General features: G+C 34.4%; 1 protein-coding gene across 1 annotated transcript in view; it reads left to right on the forward strand.

Moving 5' to 3' along the window:
* Positions 1-22499, forward strand: part of DYNC2H1 (dynein cytoplasmic 2 heavy chain 1) — a 148359-nt gene that overhangs the window by 8330 nt on the left and 117530 nt on the right. Inside the window, exons 12-37 of the mRNA XM_062514583.1 lie at positions 1056-1251; positions 1838-1933; positions 2422-2574; positions 2685-2783; positions 4898-5037; positions 5130-5358; positions 5817-5944; positions 7184-7299; positions 8540-8667; positions 11523-11672; positions 12461-12666; positions 13488-13643; positions 13735-13849; positions 14392-14562; positions 14743-15125; positions 15854-15986; positions 16081-16198; positions 16358-16470; positions 16559-16678; positions 17145-17295; positions 18784-18986; positions 19464-19646; positions 19996-20178; positions 20316-20539; positions 21115-21230; positions 22063-22262. Of these exons, the coding sequence (XP_062370567.1) occupies positions 1056-1251; positions 1838-1933; positions 2422-2574; positions 2685-2783; positions 4898-5037; positions 5130-5358; positions 5817-5944; positions 7184-7299; positions 8540-8667; positions 11523-11672; positions 12461-12666; positions 13488-13643; positions 13735-13849; positions 14392-14562; positions 14743-15125; positions 15854-15986; positions 16081-16198; positions 16358-16470; positions 16559-16678; positions 17145-17295; positions 18784-18986; positions 19464-19646; positions 19996-20178; positions 20316-20539; positions 21115-21230; positions 22063-22262 (4210 nt within the window). The remainder of the gene's footprint in view (positions 1-1055; positions 1252-1837; positions 1934-2421; positions 2575-2684; positions 2784-4897; positions 5038-5129; positions 5359-5816; positions 5945-7183; positions 7300-8539; positions 8668-11522; positions 11673-12460; positions 12667-13487; positions 13644-13734; positions 13850-14391; positions 14563-14742; positions 15126-15853; positions 15987-16080; positions 16199-16357; positions 16471-16558; positions 16679-17144; positions 17296-18783; positions 18987-19463; positions 19647-19995; positions 20179-20315; positions 20540-21114; positions 21231-22062; positions 22263-22499) is intronic.

Raw genomic sequence — 22499 nt, forward strand, 5'->3', positions numbered from 1 at the left:
AGTGATAATGTATAGAAATTAGATAACAGTATAGCTGTGATATACAGATGACACATGTAGAGTAACAAATTAATTGTTATTCACAAGAAATTCTGCAGTCTACATAAACCAGATGAAAGAAGGGTAAGCATATAAATTTAAACTTCATGATTTTTTTTTTTCCCAAAATAATAAAATTTTCTGTATGGGATACTAAAATGCATTTTAACAAGTTTTGGTTTAGTTTATTGGCCACATAGCTTCTGTCTTCAACTTTGAGTGTTGCAAAATTCCTCTGAAAAGAATTTGTCCACAGTTACAGAGGGTACAGGAGTTGATACTTAAGTGAAAACTTTTATTTTAATGAATATACTCAAATATATAACAGCCATCTAATTTATTAGTACCATAAAATTTTGTTATCATAAGATTTTAAAAGATTTGAGGTGGTTAATTGAAAGAACAAGAAAAGAAGTAGCTCCCTACAAAGGGGAATGCAATGGATATGGGAAATAGGAAGGAGATAAGAAAAAAAAAAGAGTAAGGCTGAAGTGTTTGTGAAAGGATAGTGGTAGAAGCCTTGCTAAAGTAGAAAAAAAATGGAGTAAAGTCTGAAGATAGGATGATGCTCTCATTAGCATCTCACTAAATATGCTAAAATGCTCCATTGGTGCCAGTTTGGTTCTGAGGTTGATTCCCTCATTATTTTCTCTCCCCTTTGCAGTGCTGTAGAGTAGGGTGGGTAAGGCACCTGCCTGAGATGCTATGATGGATACATAATGATGTAATTTAGAATACTGTCTGGCTGTGAATTAAGTATTAGCTATCCTCACAAACCTGAAAAATTTTGTAAGCAAAAATGATAGACATTGTTAATTCTCTCATCTTCATTTGCTTTGAATTAAAGGAAAAGTTACTGGAATAATTTCTAAGTAAATTAAAATGTTAATAACCATAGAAAAACAAAATAGAATGACATCAAGCTGTTTAGAATTGGTTGTTATATTTTGGTCAAATGCACCTAAGAAAGGATAAATATAAAATTATATTCAGTAATATGGTTGATTTTGGTTCAGCATCCAAGCTAATAGCCCTGTGATGGAGTTGGATCCTGTTTCTGGAGCATTAAACATACTTTACTCAGATCGTTTGGTGATTTTGCTAAGAGAAGTACGTCAGCTGTCAGCACTTGGGTTTGCTATACCAGCTAAAATACAGCATGTGACAAGCACTGCACAGAAGTTCTGCAAGCAGGCAGTCATCCTCAAGCAGGTATAAGATTATGCCATAATAACTTCTTGTTCTGACTTCCCAGCTTGAACTTTTCTACAGTCCTGTCTTTTCTGTCTGTGCGGTTAAGCTTTTCACTGTGTTTGACTGTATGAAAGTGATTTTTTTCTTGAACAAAAAGTCCGTAAAAAAAAACAAAAGTAAAGATATGCTTCAAAATTTCACAATGTGCCTTCTTTTGAAATATAGTATTAAAGCTGTATGAAGTTACTGTATAAATATGCAAAAATAAGACAAGTAATTAGTTGATTACCTACTTTTAGTCTCAGATTTTTATAATTATGACTAAAGGGAATTGTCATAAAATGTAGAAACTTGTCCTCACCATTGCTAGTTTTCAACTGAAAATATGTTAGCAAGTATTTTAATGGAAGTACGTGTGGGGTTTTTGGGGTGGGTATTTTATTTTTTTGATTGCACTCAATATCACATATGTCTTTGTTTGGCTTATTTTTCGGTTCAAGTTTCGCATGAGGTGTGTGATGTCTGAGATATCTTTGCCTTACCTGTAGGGTGACAAAATACTTTTTATTTTTTCTTTTAAATTTAAAGTCTTCTTTTTTTACAGGTGGCACATTTCTATAATTCTATTGATCAACAAATGATTGGGAGTCAAAAGCCAATGATGTTACAATCTGCTCTAGCATTTGAACAGATAATTAAGGTGAAAGAATTCTCCTCTCTTTTTAATTTCAGTGATACCTGTGACTATTCTGTGCTGCTTTTTCTACACTTACTGCATCGTAATTAAAAAAAAAAATGTTTCTTGGTAACAGGTGAAGCCAATTAGCAGTTATTAATGTCACAGTAATGGTTCTGTGTAGAACAAAGACCAAGAGAGGTGTTTAAGGTGTCCTCTCATCTTCATATATCTGCTTATGTTTGTGGAGCAGCAGTCTCATCATCAGTTGACCTATTTCAAACTCTGTTAGTAGTCTGCAATTCATCCTTCTCCAGAGCACTAATGCAGCTATAATGATATGCCCCTACATATCTGTGATTTGCCAGATTATTTTGTCTCTAGTGCAGCTAAGGAAAGGGAGATCCTCAATTTTTTTGCAAGGAATAAAACCATCTTTCTTATCGCTTTTGTATGCTAACTGGTAGACTGTTTTTATCATTAAAAGTTACAAAGTTCCTGTGTTTTGAAAGCATTCAAAATCTGGTCCTGGAGGAAAAGCCCAAATAACATGGGATAATCCCAGAGAACTGGAGGCTTATATCCAAAAACTCCAAGCTGCTGCTGAACGGCTTTCCACTGAAAATAGAAAACTAAGAAAGTGGCACACAAACTTCATTCAAAAGGTATATTTTCCAGATGAAATTGAAGTCATGTCTGTTATAGAATACCTTAACTTTTCTTTCATTTACATGATGTTGAGTTTGTTTATTATTCCTTAAAATTCTTTTAACAGGTCATATCGCTTATGAATGTTGATCTGCTTCGGCAGCAGCAGCGTTGGAAAGAGGGACTTCAGGAGCTCAGAACTGGTTTTGCCAGCCTCGAGTCACAGGCAGGGTTTGATTTTCCTACTGCAAACTGTGAACATTTGACTTTACAACAGTTACCAAGATTTAAGACTCAAACATAGCATGATTGAGTTAATTTTGATTAAGGAGTTACTGGTTGTCTTAGGAAAACATCTGTGTCCTAGTTAATGCCAGATGTGAGGTAAAATCTCAGATGAGGAGGATGGAGATCATTCTGTTATGTCACACTAGCAATGGGAGAAGAACTTTTGGTCAATGACAGGTGTTAGATGAGGAGATGGGAAAACCTTGGGTAATGTAGATCAGTTGTGTCTGAGCCATTAATGCAAGGTAAAATGAAGAAATCGGTACAGAAAATGAGTGATCCACACACAGAATAAAACAGATGTATACATTTGGAATTAAAATGCGCTTCTGCCTGAAATAATGAGAAAAACGTATTTTTGTTTGTTCACTTATCAACTGACAAGTTTTAGAGTAGAATCACAGAATTGTTAAGGTTGGAAAAGACCCTTAATATCATTGAGTAAGGTGATAATGATTTTGATTAGAAATATCATATTATCAAAGTCAGCTATTTTGAGTTACAATTCAAGTAATATATATAGCCTATAGCCTTCAGCAATCAAAGGACTGTATTCTTAGATGGATATGTTATTATCCTTTATAAAGCAGATGCAGATTACTTTTGTCGGTGTTTGCCAGTCAAATAAATGCAAAGTCTTAATGGTATTTTACTTCTTAGTTTGTTTTCAATTTCTCAAGATAATATGAAAAATAATCTGGCTTGATTTCTTTTGAAGCTTAATTTGCAGATTTTAATCTTGAAGTCAGCATATTTTGTGAAAAGAATCTAGATTTCCTTTAAGATTTGTTTGAAAATTATTTTGGTATTACACAATGTTTTTAGATGAAAAATTACCTAAACTACATTGTCACTCTTTAAAAATCTTTGAGTAGAAGTGATAAGACTTAACCAAATGTATATTTTTTTCACATTCCAAAGTCTTCCTGCTATTGTCATCAATATTTCTTTGAAACGTATTTCTTTAAAAATCCTATTATAATTATCTTAAGGCTTAATTACAATGTCAGGTTTTTTAATCTCTAGAATCTTTCTGTCGGAAGAGCTCCTCTGGGCAGCTTTGAATTGTAGGGCAGACCTTTACTCTGTAGCTTCCTGCAGCAGCCCTGGACTGCCTCCAAAGCCCTGTCTCAGAATCTAACAAGAGAACCTTTTAAGCTGGAAGGAGTTTCTAGTTTATTTTATAGCTTCTCGGTCCTTCTACAAATCCCTCCATGACTTGAAAATTACCATTTAGCTCAGTTGTGCTAGTAATGCCAAGGTAAAGGGTTTGATCTCTCTGTGGACAATTCACTTAAGAGTTGGACTTGATGATCCTTGTTGGACTTGATGATCCTTGTGAGTCCCTTCCAGCTCAGAATAATTTGTGATTTACAGGACTTGACTGTATGATAAGACTTTACATGTTCCCACAGTGCAGTGTAGTAGATTTCGATGAAAAGCTGAATTATTTGAGGTGAAATTTTACATCAGTTTATTAGTTAACATTGTTCTGTGGAAACACACAAGAATTTTTGTAAATACTATTTAAAAGGCAGCTTACCTATTACAAGAAAATAGAAGGTGTGATACAGGTTTAAATCTCTTATTCAGCCAGCTCTTTATGTTATTTCCAGCAGAGTCCTTTGCATTTTAGAGTAACCTTGAAGAACATTCTGGTAAACCAACAGGTGATGAATTCTTATGTTGATCTGCCACAGAGACTGTTTGATTTTGATTTTTTTTATTCCTATATTAATTTGAAATAAATGCAATAACTGGTCACAAAATCAGAAACTCATATCTTGAGTTAGAAGGCGCTCACCAGGATCATCAAGTCCCACTCTCTGCTCCTCACAAGACTATCTAAAACTAGGCAATGTGACTTAAGTATGTTGTCCAGGATGGTCCTTAAACTCTGACCAGTTTGGTGCCATGACTCAGTCTGTTCCAGCTGTGTGATTACTGAACTTTACTAAGATCTTGGTGTTCAGATTTAATACCAGTTGTACAGTTTCATCTTATAATTATGGTTTGAGGAATAAAATATAAATAAACATTGTTAAATTTTAGGGTTTCAGATCAAGTGATATGAAAGCTTGGAGACAGCACTGGAATCATCAACTTTACAAAGCTCTGGAGCATCAGTATCAAATGGGCTTAGAAGCACTCAATCAGAATTTACCAGAGATAATTATTGATCTAACATTCAAGTAAGATTTTTTTTTTTCCCCCTAAAAGGAAATATTTGGGTGCAGATTACATTAAAATACTAGTTTTCCTTATTATCTGTTTCACTTTTTAGGCAAGGTCGCTTGCAATTCAGACCTCCTTTTGAAGAAGTACGAGCTAGATATTACAGAGAAATGAAGAGATTCATCTCTATTCCAAATCAGTTTAGGGGAGTAAGTGAGGCAGAAGATGAGTCTATATTTACTGTTATGACTGAAAGAAATGCAAATGGATTTCTGACCGCTTTCAGTAAAGCAGAGGATTTGTTCAGAAGGCTGACAGATGTTTCTAATCAGTTCAAGGTATTTTCAATAATGGACTGACTTATGCCTTTTTTCCCTTAGACTTGTATCATTTTATGTTTTGGATGTTCTAGAAGTAGCTGAGCAATGGCATTTGTGCACTGTTGTCCTTTTCTTCAAGGCATATGAGCAAAAACTTAGCAAGTGCATCCGGTTTACGCCAGTCACTTAAGCACATGCCTGATTTGAAATATATGCGTAGTTCCATTTGAAAGCTCTGTATAATAGTTGACTTTTCAGTCTTTCTGTTTTGAATATCCTTCAATGTGGTAACATGTCAAACTATTTTTTACCTCCTGATTTTTGCAATGAGAAAATCTATAGATAATTGGAGAAGCACAAAGATTAGAGAGAATGTAACTTGAAAATATTATTAAAATATTTTAATGTTATTGAGAAAAAGTACTTTAATCTGTAAAATACTTCTTTTCCATGGAATAAAAAATTATGTTGGAAAGGAATGGGTCGTAATTGGCCAAGTAGATATGGAATCTTTGGTGAAGACACATCTTTCTAGCAAACAAGACTGGGAAAAAAACTTCAAGGCATTAAAAGTGAGAGGGAAAGAAGCAGAACGTCTTCCAAGGTATAGTGTAACTCTATTCTTTTGTTTGAATAATGTATTCTATCAGATATTTTAAAGATATTAGTAAAATACAGATGGAGATAGTATTTCAGGTGTTTTTAAAATGTTGATATAGTTTTTAATGTTTCGATTTTAATTTTTATTTTTAGATACTCTCTTATCTGTGCCACCTTCTCTGAAAACTTCTAACTACTTCCTCTTAATATAATGGGAAATTTCCTCAATTCAGGGCAAATTCTGAAATACTGCAAAATATAACATTTTAACAAATCTTTTAGCTAAGTCCTGTACAGGTAGAATATATATGGTAGTTAGGAACAGATGTAGTAAATGTTTGTCATGAGGTAGTTCCTGTATTGAAACATTTTATTAATACCTCTTATAACTTACAGTTTGAAATATGCTAGAGTAGGCTTTTATTCTTACGTATAGTCACATAAACTTACCGTACTGTATGGTTAGGGTTCTAGAGTAAAACTGGTAGGAATCATGTTTAGAACAAGAAAAGAGATGCAGCATTTCTTGCTGAGGAATGGACTGGTAGAACTTGCTGGCTAGTGATACTCTGAGTAGTAAAGATTTCCATGAGTTATGGACAGACTGAAGTGAATAGAAGAGAAACTGGCTGATGTGTCTTATAGCCAGAAGCAACATGTTGCTAAGAAATCCATGAGTTGAAAGTAACAGTTTTGAGGGAGGATGGTCAGGAAGATCTCAAATAAGGTAGACCTTTTTCTTACTGCTCTTTAGGTATCTACTTATGATCACTGATATATTAGATATGGGACCTTGAAATGACTATGGCTTTTCTTCTGTTCTTATTACTACTGAAGGCTGAATTAGTAAACTGTCATGGAAGCTAGAGAGTTAGAGATATGACTATACAAATAATGAAAGTATTTTTCTTTTGAGTTTGGTAATAGCCTTTCAGAATTTTATGGCATTGGTTATATAAAATCAAGCCATTTTCTAACTATTTGGAGAAGCAGAGCATTGGACCTCAGTCCCCATAAAACTGAGAGTATATATGCATACTTGTGATAAATATTTCAGTGCTAAGAGTAATTATCTCAATAAGCTATGACTTTCATTGGTTGAATTATAAGGGAAATTTTTCATTAAACTACAAAGTTAGGGTAAGCTATGGAGGTACATAGATCTAGAGATACTAACATGTTACTCTATGATACTTATGCTACTGAATATTTACGTCTTTTAATCTCTTCTTTTTTTTTAAAGCACGATCCGAATAGATTGTTTAACTGTTAATTGCAACCCTGTGAAAACTGTAATTGATGATTTCATCCAGAAGTTGTATGACATTCTAGTTGTTTCTTTGAAAAAATCTATTCAAGGTAAATAACTTCAATGAACAGTTCTATTTTTGTTTGTTTCTGTTGTACTTGGGCCCACCTGTGTTAATGTAAATACTAATTTTAATTAAAGAAATATTTGAGGCACAGTGAACTGCAGAAATCACAATGCAGAGACAGTAATCTGTTTCAGCTATCTATTCCTCAATATTACTTTGTCACTATGGACCTAACCTAGGACCCTTTGATGTCCATTATGTATCTTCCCTGTTCTCTTGTTTGGGACACATCTGTTATAAGTGTAAAATAATACATATGAACATTGTTTTACTTGTTTCTTTTTTATGAAGGAAAATTTTGTTGCCTCAGAGAGGAAAATTTATTTAATGATTGAGGGAGGAAAATATCCTAGGTGTTTGAGATGGTGTCATAAAATGTAATAAAAATGCTATGGATTTTTCTTTTACAAATGGAAATACTTAATGAAGAGTCTAAAATAATCTAGATTGCTTGTTGAATTAGATTGTCAAAACTGTTTGAACTGTGTTAAGAATACAAAACATTTCACTATTTTGGGTGGTCAACCTATATCTGGAACAGCAGAACAAAATAAAATAAAGTGTAGGTGGTGATGAGCAACAGTGCTTTGTGCTTTAAATCTAATGGTTGTCACAGGAAACACAGGACAGGGATTGTGTAAGCAAGTGAATTATTTCCATAAACTGAAAGGTGAATCTTTCCTGGGACATTGCCTGGAGCTGTACAGCTCCTTTCTCAGAATCAAAGGAGATTTACCTTGGTAGGTAAATACAATATTCTAGCTTATTCAGGCATTTGTTTGTGAGTCTTTTCAATGTGTAAAGCAAGGTGGCTTTAGTTAGTTAGCCTCTTTAAAAGACCTGAACCAAAACGAAAAACCCTGAAGAACCCAAAAGCAATATTAACATCTATTTTTATCTCTACACCTAAAAAAGAGACCTATACAGCCTTTGACAGTATATAAACAAATACCTCATGTTTTTATGCTTAATATTCAGCAGGGACTCTGATACTTAAGGTCTAAATCATACACTGAACACAGTGGATCACATTTGAAAAGCTATGTGTAAACACAAATGTGCAATTTTTGTTCAGGTAGTAGACAAAATTGGAGTCTGCAATTTTTGAACAAATACTTTGCATACTTATGACTAATGCTATATCCTTGTGCAGTTGTCTGACTTGGATATTTAAAACTAAAAATACTCTCTCCATGATAACTTTGTTTTCCATCTTTATGTAGCTCACCTAAGTGATGTTTCTACGTTTCTCACTGATGCCATGGAAACACTAGTGATTAGGCCCCAGACTGTAGAGGAAATAGCAGAAGACAATTTAAAATATTTAAGCCTACATGAACGTAAAGAAGGGGTAAGATATTATTTTATTCTTTATTTATTTATTCAGCTTTAAAACTGTGATTACTTTCTAGTATGGAAACTTACATTTAATAATAACTAATAAAGGCCATGCAGAGGTCACATAGGGTCAGGGTAGTAGTCCATGTAGCACAGTAATTTGTCTTCAGCAATGAGGTGATTTACCTAGGGGAAAATATAAAATGAGGGTAGCATACTTGATGCATTTTAATTCTAACCTTCAACCTGAACCTGGTTGATTTTTATGTGGTATCTATGAGCATATAGTAGCACTCAGTGGATTTCTTTTCTACAGCCTTACCTCATATTCTCATGAGAGCAAATACACATTTGACATCCAAAATATGCTCTGGTAAAGTGTAGATCAATTGCCCATTACATGAAGGACCCCTCTTTTTATTTTTTTCCCATCTGGCACCTGTTAACTTCATTCCATTTATGTCTTATACTGGAAGAGATATGGACCAAACAATTCATATTCTTCATTTTCATGGCATATGATTGTATTCTACTTTGTTGTGTGTGGTATCAACAAGCTCTGTTGTAGAATGAAGAGTGTAAATTAATCTAATCTTTTATTATGGAGAAGCCCACTTAGAACTTTGATCATCTTTGTTACCTTTTGATAAGTCTTTTCTGTTTCATTTTTCTGTGTGACCAACAGATTTTTCTCAGTTTTTAAGATCTGAACAAACCATGGATTTACATGATAAAATATTAATATTACCTCTTATTATCTCTTTGATCTCTGTGACTTATAACATTTGTTTTGCTTCCTACTCCTTAGATTAAGCTATTTTGGTAAAACTAGCTGCCATAACCCCAAGATACCAGTCTGAAGTGCAGTTTTTATCTTAGGACTCAACTTGTACATGTGAAATTTATTTTTTCACATTTATGTTACTTCATGGTTATGTACTTGAATTGTGCTTGTCACCAGTATGATCAGTCATTATTTCTTCTACATTCATTTTGCAGTTCTTCACAGGTGAAATATTTTAATGCCTGAAATAATGTAGTATCATCAGTTAACTTTATTGTTTCACAGGCTGATCTCCTTTTCCAGTTCTTTTATAAGCACTTTGTGCACTCCAGAATGGGTGTCTACAGAACTCCATGGGTGATATTTTTTGATTGCAGGAACTAGCTATTTCCCCCTAATGCTGTTTTCATTTTCCCAATTAATTTTCTTTGCAAGGACCTTTGTTCTTATGGCAGGACTACCAGTTTTCCTTAAATGCCTTGGATAAAGGTTTGTGTTAAAAGCTTTTCGGAAGCTCAACTGGTATATCAGATTTAACTTTTCTTCATCTGTATCCTTACTGATGCCTTCAAAGAGCTCTGGTTCTACAAGATCGTGGAATTCTACGAAACCCATATTGGCTCTTCCCAGCTGGACAGTATTTATCCTTTGAAGGGTTCAGTTCTGATTGAGTCCATCTCAGTTTAGGTGTTTATGTGCAGGTATCTGCAGTGCATGTGCTGCTAATATACTCAGCAGAAGTCTGGTCCAGTTTCCCAAAAATGCAGTGCTGGAGTTACTGAGATGCATTTCCAACATCCCCACAAGGCTGGCAAGCACAACACATGAGTTCTAGGAGGCCTTTATCTTTATGTAGTTGCAGCTGGAGGCCATGCAAGTGCCACAGGACATCTGGGATGGCCCAAAAAGTGTATTTGTGAGGAACTGAATCAAGTCCCAGTAATGTAGTCAGCTGGAGTGTGAAGCAATCCTTGTAACCCTGGGGTAGGCACCTTATGGCTCATCTTCCTGGATTGATTTCTTAGCTCCACTGAGAGCTCAATGCAGTTATTGATGCATAGGTGTCTACAGTCTGAGGGATTTCCTGCATGTCAGAGAGCTCCATACAAGGTTCAAGGTAAATAAGACACAGGATGTAGAAAAAACCCCATAATTTTGGGGCTGTGTATGTAAGGCAGATGGGATAGAGTAGAGTATCTCAAATGGGGAGGGGGAAGGGAAAGGGGAAGGGAAAGGAGGTAATATTATATATTGGCATGGAATATCTCTGCCTGGCTGTGTCTCATGGGTTGAGGTAAAGACAGTTCAAGAGGTAAAGCAAAAGCTACACAAAATCAAAACAAACAGGGAAGTAGTTCACCACTTCCCATGGGCAGGCAGGTGTTCAGCCATCTCCAGGAGAGGAGAACTCCATCACGCATGATTGTGACTTGGGAAGACAAACATCGTTCTGGATCTTCCCTTCTTCTTTCCCCAGCTTTCTATGTTGAGCATGATGCCATATGGTGTGAAATGTCCCTTGGGTCACCTGGGGCCTGCTGTCCTGGCTGTGTCCCCTCCCAACCCCTTTGTGCACCCTGAGCCTCCTCACTGGTAGTTTGGGATAAGGAGCAGAAAAAGCCTTGGCCCTGTGTAAACCCTGCTCAGCTGTGACTAAAACATGCCTGTGTTATCGACATCATGACACGTCCAAAACACAACTCGGTATCAGCTACTAAGAAAAGAATTAACTACACCCCAGCCAAAGCCAGCAAACATACACACTGATTTATCAAATTATGTTGCTGTGCTGCTGTTCTCCGATTTGATTGAGCAATATATAAGGTGGCACTTACCTCTTCCATAGTTTACATTCACTTCTGTATATCTCATGTCATGATCAAGGTTTGCAATTTCTCTAAATACCTCAGATACTATTTTTAAAAATGTTTTAATATTATTCTATTAGCAGTATTAAAAAAGCAGCTGTATCTAAGCTTATTATCTGTGCATACATAATTGGTAATTCATATGTATTTGCTTTAGATAAACAGAATTTGCTGAATTTTTACAGGCATGCTTATTTTTGATCTTTCTGATTTTAGATTTTTCTCCTGTTTCACGAGGCTGAAGATAAAAACAAGCTTCTGCGAACTGTGGCTGGTGCAGGTTTGGACAGTATCAGTAACCTACGAGCTACATGGGATAAATTTGAATTAATGATGGAAAGCCACCAGCTTATGATTGCTGAACAGGTAGCAGTGAAAGCTTAATATTTTACCTGAAAATGCTGGAATTATTTTGAATATGTCTGGAGGAATACTTTTTTCTTAGATTAAGTTCATCAGTATTGTCAGTTCAGTAATAACATGGGCACTATTGAGTTGAGGGAGAGGCATCTAAGGAAGAATACTTAGACTCTAAGCAGTAACAGTTTACTCTGAAGCAGTAACTAGGGGAAAGTTCCGTTGAACTGCTGCTGAAATAAATGTATTGTTGTTATTCAGTCTCAAAACAACTTTCTGGTGGCAGAAATGGCTTTATAAATGCAATGGTTAACAGAGGAAAAGAGGATAACAGTTTAAAGATAGCATTTTTATTTCTTTATCATATTTTTAGTATTGAAGCTTTTTATTTTCTTTTCACTTAACTTTGCTGATGTATGCACAGTCCTGTAATTCCAGTGCATAGGCAAACTACTTCACTCATTTGAAGTTCTACTGAAGATATCAATTTGCCATACAAATATAGCAATTTTTCTGTACGCTATAAGAGGCAAGCAAGCCTAAGTAGGTAGCATAGGCTGAATGAATAGGTCTCAAGTACTAACATAATGAAAAAAAAGTAGTGCCCCCTTTTAAAAGAAAAACAAAACAGGGAGAATAAAGTTGAACTATTTATTCAGGTATTATACAAGAAGTTTTTTGAGTTTCATTTTTTGATCAAGTTGTTGTTATCAAATTTTTGAAGTTGGTGTTTTGATTTCAATCATAGTTGCAGATGCAATCCATTAAGGAGTGTAATTTTTCTTATTGCTTTGCAGATGGAAATGATGAAAGGAAATGTGCTTTCACGTATCAATATGTATCTTCAAGACCTGGAAAAATTTAAAGCTCGCTGGGATCAGCTAAAGCCAAGTGATGATGTCATTGAGACTGGTGGTCAGGATGTACTCGAGAAAAGTGCTCAGATGATAAAAGAAAAAAAAATAGAATTTGATGATCTTGAAACCGTGAAAGAAAAACTCATGTATGTATGATTTCCCTGTATATCTTATTCATTAGTGTATTGATCTTTTGCAGCAATAGTATCTCAGAAAATGTTCACTGATTTTTATCACAAAAGACATTGTAAGTACTTTACTTTGTATTACATGTTTTTCTTTAGCTTTTCAGGGTCCTTTTTGTTGATTTTACCTAACATGAATTTCTTAAGCTAAGTTTTTCCAGATGTTTTTTTTTGATAAATAAATTGAGAAGTTTCTTAAGGTCGTACAAAAGGAAGTTTTTACACTGAAGTCTTAATTCTGACTTTTGAAATTCCCTCTAAGAGAAGGTTTGGGATATTGGTCCAAAAAGAACCTTTTGTAACTTAAGTGAATAGGAGCTCACCTCTCCCAGTAAGTGTCCATGCTCATTATTGCAGATCTTGAGGATGAAGTTTTCTATTTAACTTCTTACCTTGGCATGTAAATGATGGTAAATAAAACTAGCATATTCTTTTTACCACCAGGAAGAAACAGTCAATTCAAAATTATTTTCTTTCCAGCTTTGATTTTGAGGGCACAAATTAATTCACCTTTCTCATAAATAAAAGGTAAATGAAAGTTTATGGAAAATAATTGAGAATATGGGAGAAGGTTGTTGTATGAAAGTGTTATTGCTCATATTTCTTTATTATTTCTATTCAAGTAGGAGATTATAAGGGAATTGCCGTTGGCAGCAATATTTTTCAATAAAGCCAGTGACTTTTCTTTAAAAAGTATGATGATTTCTGTATGGTACCATTTCTTAATCCATAAAAATACAGTGGCATAATGTAATGCATAATGCAGTGATATTCTTATGCAGTGAAGAATGCCATCATTTTAAATTGGAAGAGCCTGACTTATCATTGTCAGAAGCTGTAAGTCAAGATATTCAGAGTTGTGCAGCAGTCTGGGCACTGTATGAAGAGTTTTATCAAGGTTTTCAAGAAAAAGCCAAAGAAGACTGGATTACTTTTAGGTAATATTTTGTTACTTTATTTTTAATGGGCATACAAGTATGGTTGTCGTACTGTGTTGTTATGACCTTTTTATGTTTGGTTTTCATGCAGAAGTAAGATATACCTATTTGAAGAATTTTTGTTTAATTGGCATGACAGACTGAGAAAGATGGAAGAACATACTGTAATGACAGTAAAGCTGCAGAAAGAAGTGGACAGATATAAAGTAAGATGCTAATTACCCTGGAAATGTTAAAGGCCAGGTTGGGTGGTGTTTTGAGCAACCAGGTCTAATGGAAGGTGTCCCTGCCCACAGCGGGGGGGGTTGGAATCAGATGAGATCTTAGGTGATTTTCAGCCCAAATACTTCTGTGATTCTATGAATTTCAAAAACGCCTGTGAAACAAAAAAATGCTATGGTCTTACTGGGTAATTTGCTCCATTCTATGCCTCATTGTTCATTTCTTACAATAAAACCAGTCAATAACAAAATGTCTGCTGATAGTGTTTTGAACATTTCACTTACTTTTGGGAACCTTTAGTTTTCTACAGTAAACAGAATGGTCATTACAGCTTGCATAGACACAGATTTACAATGAGTTGTTTTCAGAATCATACTCCCAAACTTTAAATTCAGGAACTGGAAAAATTGTACCTCAGATTAAGAATTCAAGTTTTATTTTTGTTTGAATGGCATGTCACTCCATAATCAAAGAGATGCAGTTTTCATAATGAGTAGATAGATTTACATGTGCATTTTTTCTGTAGATGATAATTCCAGTCCTAAAATATGTAAGAGGGGAACATCTTTCTCCAGATCATTGGTTGGATCTGTTTCGCCTTCTGGGCCTTCCCCGAGGCACTACACTTGAGGGTTTGCTATTTGGAGATCTATTAAAAGTGACAGATGCCATTACAGAAAAAGCAATGGAACTTAAGGTATGAATAATTTTAAATACGGGATCTATAGGGTTTTTTAATGCTATATTTTATGTGGTATATGTTCCATATGCATATATCTTTAATACCATAGAAGTGGAATTTGCATTATATTTTTGAATGGAGAGTTTGTTGCAAGCTCTGTAATTTTATATGACATCTGTTCTTGCTTTTGAATAGGATTTGAATTGTCGAGCTCAAGGTGAAATCACAATCAGAGAAGCATTACGTGAGCTTGAACTCTGGGGAGTTGCAGCTGTCTTTATATTAACAGATTATGAAGATAGCCAAGGCAGGACTATCAGGCTTATTAAAGACTGGAAGGACACAGTCAATCAAGTTGGAGATCATCGCTGTCTTCTACAGTCTCTTAAGGACTCTCCATATTACAAAGGTTTTGAAGATAAAGTGTCCATCTGGGAAAAAAAGCTTGCAGACTTGGATGAGTACCTGCAGAATTTAAACCAAATTCAAAGGAAATGGGTCTATTTGGAACCGATATTTGGTCGTGGAGCTCTACCCAAAGAACAAGCTCGTTTTAACAGGGTGGATGAAAACTTTAGGTTAGTGTTGTGGAATTCGACTTATCTTTTGTAGTATCGTTGACATGTAGTCTTGAACATTCTTCATGGTGACAATATATGGAAGAATTTGCATATGTATGGAGAAGAAGGTCAGTGACAGGAATACCTAAGATATATATGTGTGATAGCCACATATATCTGAATAAGGGTGGTAACGTTTTCATTTAATGGGGCACATGTGAAGAAAGGAATCATGTGAAGTGTCAAAGATTGTGATCAAGGCAGACAAACACAAGCAGCAGAAGTAGAGATGGTGTAATTATTTTTTCAAGAATCATGTTGAAGACTCTCATTTCATTCATTAAGAAAGGGCAACACAGAGTTTTGGGAAAAACAGGTGGCTTTTTTGTTCCAAACAAGTCAAAAGATAAAAAGTGGAGTAGTTTTTAGAAATACGGAAAGATACTTACCATTATCTGTCTTGGCTTGAGTTGAAATGACATAAATGGAAATAAAAGTCAAGAATTTAATTTTCTTGGTTCTGGATACAGAAATTTTAGCAAGAAACCATTGTTCTTAAATTACATTGGAGAGATGTTGATGCAAATCCTGGAATGTTTTAGCATTAGTACTGAAACCTAAAAGTTATACATCATCTGTTTGTATTACTTGCCTGTGTGTTAATTTTTATTTACTTAACTTTATATATGTCATATTTAAATCAAAATTATAATGGATTTATGAATTTATTTCTTTTTTCTGTCAAGATCCATTATGTCAGATATTAAGAGTGACAATAGGATAACATCGCTGAATGCCCGGGCAGGAATTAAAAATACTTTAATTACCATACTTGACCAGCTTCAAAGATGTCAGAAATCTCTGAATGATTTTTTGGAGGTACAGTGAACATTAATACATTTTTTAATAAAGAGAGTCAGTAAACTTGGGTTGAAATTAAAAAAAAATACTGATTTATTCTGTTTTTATATAGGAAAAGCGCTCAGCATTTCCAAGATTCTATTTTGTTGGAGATGATGACTTATTAGAAATTTTAGGACAGTCCACGAATCCTCTGGTTATCCAGTCTCATCTTAAGAAACTGTTTGCTGGTAATGCATGAATCTTTATTTCTGAAATTTACTTATTTAGAGAAACTTCTTTGAAGCCAAATAATATGTTGCAGTTCCTCTCTTTCCATGACTAGACACTTAATAACATATGTTTGACTTTGAGGATATATAACTTTATTGATGTTTTCTGATTAACAGGCATTAATAGTGTGAGCTTTGATGAAGAATTTAAATACATAATTGCCATGAAATCTGTAGAAGGAGAAACTGTGCCACTTAGAAATAAAGTTGTTCTATCAAATGATGTGGAGGTAAGAAAATCATATCCTAGTTTAGTTCAAACGTCTTCGAGAAATTAATTTGTAATGTAATTTTTGAGTTTATTCATCTCTTTGTCAGGTGTGGCTAAACAGTTTGGCTTCAGAGATGAAGGAGACCCTGAAGAAAATGTTAATTGACTGTGTTGATGCTGGAAAAAAATCACAAGGTTCAATTGATCCATCACTCTTTCCTTCCCAGGTAGTAGTTATCCAGTAATGCCACTATGTAGTCTTAGAATTATCAAATAAGTTTTTTGTTTGTTTTTTGAAGAACTCTACATTTAGATTTGGAAGAAAATAATCCAAATCAAATCCATTTTACTCATTTATCATGTAGAGAAGTTCTTAAAAATATGTGCACTTACTAAATATATTTGCAGACATTTGAAATATTCGAGACTTTTACATGGCAACCTGACATACCACTTAATGGAAAAGACTTTCTGTATTACACTACATTGCAAGTTTTGGCAAAATTTTGCCAGGTTTTAAGATGACTTTATTTGTTCTTAGAAACATAGCAAATGTAGAGCTTTGTTTAAAAAATACACAATAAAATATTTAAAATATCAGACATAATAAACATTTGCAAATTAATTGAAAAACTGATTAGTTTTTATGTGTTCTGTATTTACAAAATATAATTTGAACTTTCTCTTCCAAAGATTCTTTCCTTGGCAGAACAAATTCTGTTCACTGAAGATGTTGAAAGTGCTATCAAAAACCATAATCTGCAACAATTAGAGTTAGAACTCATGGCTAAACTGGACCATTATACTAGCATTGGTAATGGCATAGAAGATACTGGAAGTACAGGTATACAAATGATAATTCTTTATTATGACTGCAGTTGTGTAATATGTTACATTGTTTAAACATTACATAAATCTGTCTCAATTTGAGCTCACAAAGCTGAGTTACGTAAAGACACCTATTACAGCCAAGATTAGAAATATTAATATTCAAAGTAAACAAAATAATTTTTATGTATATTAGAAATTATCTTGGAGAATTTATGTATTTGGAGACCTATTTTCTTAATTTTTTTAGTAAGTTTCTGTCTTTTAGCTTATGTATCAAGTGTTTCACAGGAAGTAGGCAAACAGTAGAGAAGGTGCATTATGTCTAGCCAGTGTATTCTGTACAACTGTGTAGGTGGTTTAGACATACACATCTGCCTCTGAACTAATAATTCTTGAGTACCTTTAAGGCAAAATAAGATAGTTATTCTCAGTTTCTCAGTACATGATTGTTCTGAGTCTTACATAGTCTGAATGGGTTAGAATAGTTATGCCTCTGAGTGCTTTTTCCTCTCTTTTGACAAGAGGTGGGGCTTTGTGTGACTACTTCAGATAAAAAAGTCTACACTGTAGGTTAGATGAGATGGCTTTTATCTTAGGTATAAAATGACTGGATATGTAGTTGGTAATGTTCCACCACATTTGTATAGCTGCTTACTGCATTAAATTCTAGTTCACAGTTTGTGAACTGTAAATACCTGATACATTAATTAGAAGTAGGATTCATATCATGTGCCTCCAGAAGTCTGTAAGTGTGGTTATTTGTCTGAGCCCCCTTTATGTCCTCTTTCTATAGCTGTTTGAGACATTTAATCAGTTACAGAGGAGTGTTCATTTTTTCTACTGTATAATACATTATATTAATGTTTTAGTTTGGAAAATAGGTGGGATTTTGAAGTGAGTTGTGATTATTCTCACTTAACTTTGCTTTAAGTCCTATCATGGAATGGTATAGAAACACACAAACTGGATTTCTTTCAATGAAATGAAATTAAACAATATGCTCTAAGAGTACTTAATGCACCCAATCTTTTAATGAGCTTTCATTCCACATCACCATAATTATTTTGAGTAAAATCTCCAGAGTGTGTGTAGTATGGTTTTCAGGTGCTCAGCACATCACCCAGCAGGTTGTTCCACATTGATTGCTGAAGTGGACATGGCTGTTAACACTTCTTGGCATAAATTGCTTTGCAGAGAAGCCTCTCCTTCTTCCTCTCCCCGTCTCTCTCCCTTGCCCTCTGTCTAACCCTCTTCCCCACCCACGATGTAGAGGCAGACAAAATAACTTCAAAATGACTGAAGTTAAGTGATATACATTGTTTGTCAGGATCTTATTTTACACTTCTTGTTTTAGAAAATAAAAAACCTTTATATAATTCAATCAAGATCTAAATAAAATCTGCTGATAGTAGAAAGCAGCATGATGAAATTGTGAATAGGTAGCGTGTGTCTTCCTTGCTACACTGGTGTGATTTTTTTCTTTTGGTGTGATTATTTGCAGAATCTGGAATCCTCGAGCTCAAGCTTAAAGCTCTGATTCTTGATATCATTCATAACATCGATGTGGTGAAACAGCTGAATCAAGCTGAGGTTCAAAATGTTGAGGACTGGGCTTGGAAGAAGCAGCTGAGATTTTATATGAACAACCAAAAATGTTATGTTCAGATGGTAGATGCTGAACTCCAATATACTTATGAATATCAGGTATGGTATTTTTACGTAGTGGGTGTTATATATGAGTGAAACACTTTCTCGTTTCATGCATGCTGCTGATTGTTTCCTAACTGTTGTCATTTTTCTAAACTTTGTTCTGTCCTTAACATGCTATTTTATAGGTAATATTAAAAGATAGGGTAGTAATTTTAATTCCTGATGCTGATGGGGTAAATATAAATTGGATGAAAGTAGCTGCATTATCATGTAAATATTTTTAATATGCTTGCTTTATATATCCAAGTGCAGTTTCATCTGTAATTGTGAAAAAATTTGGACAATACATTGGCATTTGATGTAAAACCAGGACAGCTCTGTAAACAAATTCAGATTCTTAATGATACAGTAATTTTGGCTGTTGCTGTATATTGTCAAATTAATTGCTTATAAATAAAGTGAATGAAATTAAATTTCATTAAATTAGTATTTTCTGTCTACCAATCGATATAATTTGTTTTATTTCTGCAGGGGATTTCCCCAAAACTTGTTTATACACCTTTGACAGATAAGTGTTACCTAACTCTTACTCAGGCCATGAAGATGGGCCTTGGAGGAAATCCGTATGGTCCAGCTGGAACTGGGAAGACAGAATCAGTAAAGGCCTTGGGTGGGATTCTTGGAAGACAAGTATTAGTCTTTAATTGTGATGAGGTATGTTTTTGTTTAATTTAGGAAATAGATATCTATACCCATACTTCATAAAGCAATATTATATCCCAGAAATAATATTAAAATTATACTATTATTTTATTAGATAAGATTAGTATTATTATTAGTAGTAGTAGTAGCAGTAGTAGTAGTGGCAGCAGCAATAGCAGTAGTAGCATCTAGTAGTAGTAGTAGTTGTATTGAAATTATTATGAAAATTATTCTGATAATTTGTCAGTTGTCACTGGAAATTTGTGGATATTTTCAAGTACCTGCTTTTTAGTGGATGGGAAGACATTCTTTTATATTTTCTTGTAATTTGAATTTTGACAACATTCTTTTCAATTTCAAGGGCATTGACGTGAAGTCAATGGGACGCATATTTGTGGGCTTAGTGAAGTGTGGTGCCTGGGGCTGTTTTGATGAATTCAATAGACTTGAGGAATCTGTATTGTCTGCAGTATCCATGCAGGTTCAGACAATTCAACATGCATTGAAGAAACATAGTCCTGTATGTGAGATGCTTGGCAAAAAGGTACAGCAAAACTTAATTATCTTGTTCATATCAGCTACACTTAAAAGCTGACTACTCTAACTCAACATAGTCCACCCAGCATTTCTCAATACTATTTCATCTTACAATATATCATTACAATGCAATTCTAATGCTAGGTTGAAATGGATCCGAATTCTGGAATTTTTATCACTCTGAATCCTGCGGGAAAAGGTTATGGAGGAAGACAAAAGCTGCCTGATAACCTCAAACAACTTTTCAGGCCAGTTGCTATGACTCATCCAGACAATGAACTCATTGCAGAAGTTATTTTGTATTCAGAAGGCTTCAAGGATGCTAAAATCCTGGGTAGAAAATTAGTGGCTATTTTTAATCTAGCAAGGTAAGCGATTGCCACCCCACCTGTCCCCTCCTTAGTACAGTTACTTAGTTCTCTTCTCTTTTAGCTCTTACATCTAAATGGTTTATCATGCAAATCTCTGTACCAATATTTTTACCTTATAAAGTTAAAATAGTGCAATGTATTGGGAGGTTTTGCTGTGAAAATATACTGAATTCAGTTACAATCTCAAGAGAGCAATTTGCTGCTCCCCTAGTATCTCACAAAATATAAATGTGAGCATATGAATGCTGACAAGCATTGTGTTGTATTGAATTCTTAAAACTGTTGAAATGTAAGCAACTCTTTTGTTAAAACTATATATGTGTATGTATAACTCTATGCATGAGAGAGTACAAAGATCATAAGTTATAGTGAATGCTGTTAGAATACATGTTGAATATAACCCACTGAAAATTCCAGAGTGTCATTGCTGTATTTCTCAAATGCATTTCAGATGATGCTACAAATACGTACCAGTCTCTCTTTAGATCAAATCTGTATTATGTGTTCATTCACCAGCCCAAAATTTCAGATACTGTCACCTAGAGCTTATTACAATGTTGTTTTAAATTCAGGGAGCTTCTGACACCACAGCAGCACTATGATTGGGGTTTACGAGCACTGAAGACTGTTTTGAGAGGCTGTGGCAGTCTTCTTCATCAGCTGAAGAAAAGTGATGCAAAGCAGGAAGGTAAGATTGACCATATCAAACTTCTGCTTCTTTAAGATCTTGTAAAAATATTATTCACTCCAGTGTTCTTGTTCACTGGAGTTTTAAAAAGCCATAGATTGTATCTGTAGGCAATTTAGAAAAGAAGACAATATCTATGAAAGCCCACCTTCACTTAGGGGATCACAAAAGATTTGTCATATTCTAGACGGAGCTTTTATGTGATGATAAGAACAGGACTTCATTTGGGAATAATTTTAAATGATTCTCAAAGACTTGTTTTCACTTGCCTTAGGACAGGAAAGTTGATCCTCTAATAATGTCAGTACTCATTAGTCATCAGGCCATTTTGACTATTAGAGTTTTGCAAGAATTGCCACATGGCACTAGATTCAGATTGACAGACGTTGACACATATAAGGATAGATAGGAGTGATAGAAATATTTTTGGACTAGACAGAGTCACTGCATTTTTAGAAGATTTTTTTTAAGTTACTGTTGTTTCAGTGTTGAATGAGAGGGAATTAAAGAGTGTAGAATGGATGAGCATTTAACATCTTTAGGAGATAACTACTGGTTCCTGTTTGCTTAAACAGCATATATCTGAAAGTTTACAAATTTTGAGGTAACAAATGGTCTGCATCTGACCAGCATCATAACCACCTCATATCTGTATACAATGCATTTGTGGGTGTATATCATACTTACAGTAAGTATGCCTGACTATGCCCAGCTTTCAAGTAGAATGGTACATGAACTGGAATTCTGGAATCTGTGCTCCAGTTCTGCTTTCAACATCTGAGCAATGTTGACACATCTTAAATTGATCTGTTATCTTTGCTTTTCTTTCCAGTTAATGAAAGTCACATAGTGGTTCAGGCTTTGCGGCTGAACACCACATCAAAGCTTACATTTGCAGACTGTACTCGTTTTGATGAGCTGGTAAAGGATGTATTTCCTGGCACTGATTCTAAAGATGTGGAATATGCTGAGTTAACTGCAGCTTTACAACAAGTCTTTGAAGAAGCAAACTTGGAAATCATAAGCACTCAGGTGAAAACAATTGTTGCATCAACTACAGCAACAAAACAGTATTATTCTGAATCAGAACTGATTAATATTACATTAATTCCACTAATTTCTGTTTTCTTTTGAAAAAATCATGTATAAAAAGGTGAGAATAACTGGTAGTTAGATTCTAACTACATATACACGAAAAATTAGGTGTGTGTTTGAAGCATGGCACATCATTCTTTCATATAAATGAAAGAAAAATAGTGCAAGGAAAAT

Source organism: Cinclus cinclus, chromosome 2 (genome assembly GCF_963662255.1).
Source record: "Cinclus cinclus chromosome 2, bCinCin1.1, whole genome shotgun sequence".
NCBI lineage: Eukaryota > Metazoa > Chordata > Aves > Passeriformes > Cinclidae > Cinclus > Cinclus cinclus.